The following is an 8,724-nucleotide window of genomic DNA, read 5'->3' as shown; positions in this document are numbered from 1 at the left end:
TTGCAATTGGTAGAGTTGGTACAGTTCAGTGAAGTACAAAAATAACAGAAAAAACAAAAATATCTGACATATACTATACCTCGGAAAATGGAAGACTTTTTAGGGGATTTTTTTTAGACAAAAAGTAAAGATATCTCAGACTGTACCCAACAATACCAATTTTTTTGTTCTTTGTGCAATATAAGAGGTCTACTTGTGTTAACCAATAGGTCTTCACCGTCAAAAGCCCGAAAAAATCAACTTAGAGAAATTTACGAAAAAAGTGCTATATTTTTGAAGAAAAAGTAGACCAAATTCTCCTGAGGAAACCAAAAAACTAACAAAACCACTTTGTATCCAAAACCACTGTGCATATATATATATATATATATATATATATATATATATATATATACATATATATATATATATATATATATATATATATATATATATATATATTCTCAGAGTGAGACAAATCAACAAGCATTGAAAAATCGACAAATGTTGTTCTAAGTGTTTGTATAAAAGTAAAGACGAGGTCGAATTTTCGCTAAAAACCAAATTCTTCAAAAACTTTTTTTCAATTTTCACATTCGGACGGAAATTTTATTTATTTTGCATTTGGTACAGTTGGTAGAGTCCAGTGAAGTACAAAAATAACAGAAAAAAAAACAAAAATATCTGACATATGCTATAACTCGGAAAATAGAAGACGTTTTAGAGGATTTTTTTGAGACAATAAGTAAAGATATCTCAGACTGGACCCAACAATACCAAATCTTCCGTTCTGTGTGCAATGTAAGATGTCTACTGGTGCTAACTAACAGGTCTTGACCGTCAAAAGCCCGAAAATAAACTTTCCAAATTCTTAGAAAGAAAACTGGAAAAAACCAACATAACCTCTTTTATATCCAATTAGGCATAACGCTTGTCGAAACAATTTCGAATAAGCTACAGAGCGTTTTCTCTGAACTCAAACAAAATACAATCCCAGGTAAAATGACCAAAAATGAACGCAAGTTTTTGCTGATTCCAATCGCAACAATTTAAATTTTTAACGTCAGCTTGAAGAAACAAAGAAGATACAATAGCTAATCATGTTCAAATGCGTTGATAAAAGGAATTAGATAAACGCTGTTTGGACAGTCTATTCGAAAAAGTTTTTCGTTAACAAGTTTTTCATTCACTCTCACATATTTTCCACTTTTTTCCACAATATGATAGGAGAATAATCCACAATCGGAACCCAAAGATGAAGTTGTGGAAGTCAAGGTATTGTAAACTTCCATCGACAAAAAATCCGTGTTGTCCTCACTGAAAAATGCTCGCACTTTGCCGCACAATAAATCCCCATGGAAACATACCGCAGCATAGCAATCCTTTTCGTTGGGATGACACCTGATTTCGAACGACTTGAATTGTCTGTTTTGGTAAAAAAAAAGCGTTCCGGTTTACGAAGCTCCTCAGGTGCAAGTATTGTTGGCAAAATTTTTCTTTTGAATAAACTGAACCCTTTCATCTTCTCACAAAAAGAGGTCAGCGGATCCTTGAGAATCTTTTCGAGTCTCGATTCTTTATTTTTAAGATACCGCTCAACTAATAGTTGTAAATGATTAACCGTTCCTGTAAACTTGGAACTTTATAAATGGTTAGCCGACTCAAACATCATGCCTGAGGTTGTCCAAAGCGGTCCAAAATTTGTCACCTGCCATGCTAAATGTGAAAGGGCATGTACATTGGCTGAGAAAACAGACTCGCTTTAATCATTTTTTGTACGGAGTAAAAACTCGTCAATATGGGCCCTGGCGTCCCTTACATGTTTTTTTGAGGTCATTAGCAATCGTATACCATAGCTGAGGATGAGAAATTTGTCATATAGTCTTTCGTTTATTGCCTCATTGAACAGGGCAGGTCCCACATAAAATAGCCAAGCCTTCAATTCGTTGGCCTTGAAAAACTCCAGCTGGTCGAGAGGTCGAACAGCACACTTAAACTCAGACGGTAGCATCAATCGGCTTACCGAAACCTTGAGACTTTCTAGATCAACTTTCATTGTTTTATCAAAAATAACTCTCAGTAGAACTTTTGTAACACCTATATAGACCTGATGCATTACATCACTTGGCGCTGTTAACGGTAAGTTAGGAATTAGTTTGAAAAGATCACTGGGACCTTTAACACCCATGTAAGATGTCAAGTTGTTCTCTTTTATCATCCTTAGATGCGACTGATGCACTTCAGGAGTTGGCATTGCAAAACTTCTCTGAGGGTAATATCTAGTTCTATCGACAGTTTCAGTTTTAATCAAACAAAGTGTGCAACCATACGTTGCTAAATGGTGATGCATATTGAGCATTGAAGCAGTAGCTGGCAGATCAGATACTAACAAGATGACTTCAGCCCTAACTTTAAAGCAGCTATTTTTGTAATAGATACTGAAGCCTTTTGAGAGTTCAGAAGGTCGCCAAAAATTTGATCTCAATTTGGTTTGCCATGCCCATACCACAATGAAGCAAGAACAATATTTCAAAAAGAACATCGGAGAACGGGTGGAAGATTTGCTAATGCAATCCAGACTGGCCACAGCTGTTTAGGAGTAGATTTGACGAAGCGTACACCATCAGAATTCATTATAAGCGAAAGTTTGAGTGTTTTCGTCTCGAAATCGAAGCAAAGTTTCAGATTGATATCTTCATCAAGTTGACGTGAAGATGAATAGCTTTCTAACTCTTTGATGTTCGAATCTGCGATTTTTTAATTTCACTCATAAAATCTATTTTTAGGTAATCGCCCAAGCCGCATGGCTTAGTACCAACCTCGGACTGAGCGTTCAAATGATGGTGCTTGTTTTTCAGCTTTCTAAAACTAGGCACCTGTGCATCAGGGAAAGCTGTCTTCATAAGAAGTAGCCAGTCTTTTGCCTCGGCGTCGGAAGTTCCGTGTTTCGAAGTTATCAAGTTTATTGCGGTCTCCAAGTTTTTCTCCTTAACACCCAAAAACTGGTCAGAGGAAAGGTCATCAGAGGACTCATCTGTAATGGAATCAACAACATTTGAATTTTCACGGAAAATGACTTCTGGTTCTGGTGCAAAATCTGTTGTATCATTTACTCCGGACGCATTATCTACAGGAACCAAATTACACCATTCATTAGATTCCTCATTTTCGAAATCTTGGCTGCTGCAGCCGTTGTGATTAGCACTACCAGAGCTACTTGAATCAAATTGGCGCATTCCACTGGTCTTTGCCTTTTTCGGAAGAGGCTGATCTCTACTTTGCCTTGCAAAAGAATGAGAAAAATTTTTGTTGGCATTATGTAAGTTTCATATCTTATTGTAAAAATCACATTCTGAGACCAAAAACAATAACGGAAAACAGTTGCCACATGAACCCTTACTCTTCATTCTTTGAAAATGCGTTTGGTGTGGCAAAAAACTCCCATAATCAGATAAATCGGGCAAAAAAAATATCTACCTCATTTTGATATAAAAAGGAGCCCTGGACTTGAGCTCAAGCTACTAATGACATTTTGTTCTCTTTTAAATTTAGAAAAGGGACCATAAAGTGCAATTATCTACAGAACTTGCTTACGTTCCCTACTGGCTACAACCTATTGACTTTATAATAGTTTTGATTCAATAAAATGTAGAAATTGGTGTTCAGTTTGAATTCTAGAGCTCAAAAAAGAACATTGAATGGAAAATTGTCATGCTGCAACATGTTGATCCACTTTACCCCATTTTTATATCAGTTTAAGATTTTGTTCGCGGAAAAACTAATTTTTGGTCCAAATAAACCTTGCATAGCTATAAATTTTGTGTTTTGTTTTCAGTTGGTATTCATAAACTATGGTTGTAAAGCGTGGTGTTTTTCTTTTCTAACAAAGAAAAGCTAAGATCGCCTATATTGAGCTTCATATTGGAACTTGTTATTTGTACATGAGACAGGAGATGTTAGTTTGTTCAAAAAAACAAAAACCTATATGCGCAACCAAAAAACTGTTTCTATTCTGAAACGTTAATTTGTAGCCGGAAAATGTTTCTGCCGGACAAACTGGTCATTTTCTGGTCAACAATTGGTTTTCTTTTTACTTAAAAATTTTTTTCGAGATTTATCTCCAATTTTAGAGGAAAATTTTTGTGAGCATTATGTAAGTTTCATATCTCATTGTAAAAATCACATTCTGAGACCAAAAACAATAACGGAAAACAGTTGCCACATAAACCCTTACTCTTCATTCTTTGAAAATGAGTTTGGTGTGGCAAAAAACTCCCATAATCAGATAAATGGGGCAAAAAAAGTATCTACCTCATTTTGATATAAAAAGGAGCCCTGGACTTGAGGTCAAGCTACTAATGACAGTATGCGGAATTGTTTTCAACTCGGCTCTGGTACACAGTTTTCCGCATATTGGAATTTCACATTTTGTTCTCTTTTAAATTTAGAAAAGGGACCATAAAGTGCAATTATCTACAGAACTTGCTTACGATCCCTACTGGCTACAACCTATTGACTTTATAATAGTTTTGATTCAATCAAATGTAGAAATTGGTGTTCAGTTTGAATTCTAGAGCTCAAAAAAGAACATTGAATGGAAAATTGTCAAGCTGCAACATGTTGATCCACTTTACCCCATTTTTATATCAGTTTAAGATTTTTTTCGCGGAAAAACTAATTTTTGGTGTAAATAAACCTTGCATAGCTATAAATTTTGTGTTTTGTTTTCAGTTGGTATTCATAAACTAAGGTTGTAAAGCGTGGTGTTTTTCTTTTCTAACAAAGAAAAGCTAAGATCGCCTATATTGAGCTTCATATTGGAACTTGTTATTTGTACATGAGACAGGAGATGTTAGTTTGTTCAAAAAAACAAAAACCTATATGCGCAACCAAAAAACTGTTTCTATTCTGAAACGTTAATTTGTAGCCGGAAAATGTTTCTGCCGGACAAACTGGTCATTTTCTGGTCAACAATTGGTTTTCTTTTTAGTTAAAAAATGTTTTCGCGATTTATCTCCAATTTGAGGAAAATTTTTGTTGGCATTATGTAAGTTTCATATCTCATTGTAAAAATCACATTCTGAGACCAAAAACAATAACGGAAAACAGTTGCCACATGAACCCTTACTCTTCATTCTTTGAAAATGCGTTTGGTGTGGCAAAAAACTTCCATAATCAGATAAATGGGGCAAAAAAAGTATCTACCTCATTTTGATATAAAAAGGAGCCCTAGACTTGAGGTCAAGCTACTAATGACAGTATGCGGCATTATTTTCAACTCGTCTCTGGTATACAGTTTTCCGCATATTGGAATTTCACATTTTGTTCTCTTTTAAATTTAGAAATGGGACCATAAAGTGCAATTATCTACAGAACTTGCTTACGTTCCCTACTGGCTACAACCTATTGACTTTATAATGGTTTTGATTCAATCAAATGTATAAATTGGTGTTCAGTTTGAATTGTAGAGCTCAAAAAAGAACATTGAACGGAAAATTGTCAAGCTGCAACATGTTGATCCACTTTACCCCATTTTTGTATCAGTTTAAGATTTTTTTCGCGGAAAAACTAATTTGTGGTCCAAATAAACCTTGCATAGCTATAAATTTTGTGTTTTGTTTTCAGTTGGTATTCATAAACTAAGGTTGTAAAGCATGGTGTTTTTCTTTTCTAACAAAGAAAAGCTAAGATCGCCTATATTGAGCTTCATATTGGAACTTGTTATTTGTACATGAGACAGGAGATGTTAGTTTGTTCAAAAAAAGAAAAACCTATATGCGCAACCAAAAAACTGTTTCTATTCTGAAACGTTAATTTGTAGCCGGAAAATGTTTCAGCCGGACAGATTGGTCATTTTCTGGTCAACAATTGGTTTTCTTTTTAGTTAAAAAATGTTTTCGCGATTTATCTCCAATTTGAGAAAAATTTTTGTTGGCATTATGTAAGTTTCATATCTCATTGTAAAAATCACATTCTGAGACCAAAAACAATAACGGAAAACAGTTGCCACATGAACCCTTACTCTTAATTCTTTGAAAATGCGTTTGGTGTGGCAAAAAACTCCCATAATCAGATAAATGGGGCAAAAAAATATCTACCTCATTTTGATATAAAAAGGAGCCCTGGACTTGAGCGCAAGCTACTAATGACAGTATGCGGAATTATTTTCAACTCGTCTCTGGTATACAGTTTTCCGCATATTGGAATTTCACATTTTGTTCTCTTTTAAATTTAGAAAAGGGACCATAAAGTGCAATTATCTACAGAACTTGCTTACGTTCCCTACTGGCTACAACCTATTGACTATATAATAGTTTTGATTCAATCAAATGTATAAATTGGTGTTCAGTTTGAATTGTAGAGCTCAAAAAAGAACATTGAACGGAAAATTGTCAAGCTGCAACATGTTGATCCACTTTACCCCATTTTTATATCAGTTTAAGATTTTTTTCGCGGAAAAACTAATTTTTGGTCCAAATAAACCTTGCATAGCTATAAATTGTGTTTTGTTTTCAGTTGGTATTCATAAACTAAGGTTGTAAAGCGTGGTGTTTTTCTTTTCTAACAAAGAAAAGCTAAGATCGCCTATATTGAGCTTCATATTGGAACTTGTTATTTGTACATGAGACAGGAGATGTTAGTTTGTTCAAAAAAACAAAAACCTATATGCGCAACCAAAAAACTGTTTCTATTCTGAAACGTTAATTTGTAGCCAGAAAATGTTTCTGCCGGACAAACTGGTCATTTTCTGGTCAACAATTGGTTTTCTTTTTATTTAAAAAATTTTTTCGCGATTTATCTCCAATTTTAGTGGAAAATTTTTGTGAGCATTATGTAAGTTTCATATCTCATTGTAAAAATCACATTCTGAGACGAAAAACAATAATGGAAAACAATTGCCACATAAACCCTTACTCTTCATTCTTTGAAAATGCGTTTGGTTTGGCAAAAAACTCCCATAATCAAATAAATGGGGCAAAAAAGTATCTACCTCATTTTGATATAAAAAAGGAGCCCTGGACTTGAGCTCAAGCTGCTAATGACAGTTTGTGGAAGTATTTTCTGTGACTCGTCTCTGGTATACAAGTTTCTGCATATTGGAATTTCAAATTTTGTTCTCTTTTAAATTAAAAAAGGGGTCATTAAGTGCAATTATCTGCAGAACTTGCTAGCGGTACCTTCTGGCTACAACCTATTGACCTTATAATTATTTGCATTCAATCCGATATTGAAAATAGGATCCAATTTATGTTGTAGAGCATTGATTTTCTCGCATTTTGTTCGCATACAGACTAGAGTTCTGATTTTTGTATGATTTTGTATGATTACAAGGTATTCATAAATCCATATATGACCTTGTTTGATAAACAGGAAAAAAACGCATTCTTCTTTATTATGGCGTAAATTAGCTGACATAACATTAGAATATGATTGGCGTGTGCTTTTGAATGATTTCAGGAAAAATTTGCTGTCCAGTTTATGATTCTTTTACGACTACCAGGAAATCATACTTTCATATATGACCTTGTACGACAACCAGGAAAATTGAATATGATAACTGGGATAAAATGAGCTGTTTTGATTATCAATCTTACTTCAAGCGAACTAAGCGTCACAATTGGGGTCGTTTAAGCGTCCTTTAAAAAATTGTATGACACTTGTATGATTACCAGGATTTCATACAAATCATATATGACCTTGCATGATTACCGGGGATCATATATGACCTTGTATGATTACCGGGATTTTTGTATGATGAGCAACCGGGGTGTTTAAAAATAAATTTTTGATGTTTTTTGGTAACGGTTGCTTTAGTTCTTGTAACGCTGTATGTGCAAGCTCAGTGCACTTTGAGTTTTGAGTGAACATAAAAATTTCAAGACATTTTGGAGCCAACTTTGGGTGGTCGAAGGAACATCAAATCAGTGTCTTCGAAGCTACATATTTTAAATGCACTGTTTCAAGTTGTTCATTCAAAAATCCATAAACTCAACATAAGTTTGATGTTAAGGTGCTTCTCAACTGGCGGCCACTCTGAACAAAGACCAGATCACGTGTATTCTGAATGACGTAATCACTTCCGAAAGTGCTCCTGATGCAATAATCCCTCTCCTGTTAGCCCTCAATCTGGGCTTTCTCTATCCGTCACAGAACACTTTTCTGAGCGCATTTGTCAATTGCTCATCTCATGAAGTCACAGATTTCTTTCTATCGGAAGTCATCGCCTTGTTCAACAGGAATTTAGATCCGCTAATTAATTATCAAGTCTCAAAACCAGATTCAGTAACAAACAGCGTCTTGAAGTTGATGATTGATATATTTTCATCAAAATCTGCCTTGAAGAAAATTTACACAACTGACCAAAAGGTCATTCTGGACGTAATTTTGACCTCTATGACAGATTTGAGTCCTGGGTCACAAGAACGTGTTGACATGATGTCTTTGCTTGACCTTGCGGTGAAAAATGTTGCCATGATGCGCGAAGAGCCGAAGTACAAGTTGCCAGAATTCTTGGCTTTAATTCAGCCAATAAGTGAACAGATTGATTGTCTCGAAGAGGCACTAATTGCTCGAAGTATTTTGTCTAATTTGAATTTATAGTTTAATACAAATCCATTGATAATTTTGTTGCTTTTTAAGTGCTTGCAAATTAAACATGAATTTTTCTTGATGATGATGATGATGAAGTGATTTTTTACTTAAACTGATTTTTATATTGAAATTAATTCTTTTACTTTTTCAGTT

The 8,724-nt window shown here is 34.6% G+C and overlaps 1 protein-coding gene across 1 annotated transcript in view; it reads left to right on the top strand.

Annotated features, from left to right (window-relative positions):
- The window catches only part of LOC142350812 (uncharacterized), a 22,192-nt gene extending 13,471 nt beyond the window's left edge, over nt 1–8,721 (top strand). The window contains exon 5 of the mRNA XM_075402769.1: nt 7,991–8,721. Within this exon, the coding sequence (XP_075258884.1) occupies nt 7,991–8,580 (590 nt within the window). The 3' untranslated portion in view covers nt 8,581–8,721. The remainder of the gene's footprint in view (nt 1–7,990) is intronic.
- Nucleotides 8,722–8,724: the final 3 nt, after the last annotated feature.

Source organism: Convolutriloba macropyga, chromosome 12, assembly GCF_964194025.1.
Source record: "Convolutriloba macropyga chromosome 12, txConMacr16.3, whole genome shotgun sequence".
In the NCBI taxonomy this organism is placed as follows: domain Eukaryota; kingdom Metazoa; phylum Xenacoelomorpha; order Acoela; family Convolutidae; genus Convolutriloba; species Convolutriloba macropyga.
The sequence above is the reverse complement of the archived record's forward strand: the minus strand, read 5'-3'. Positions and strand labels throughout refer to the sequence as shown.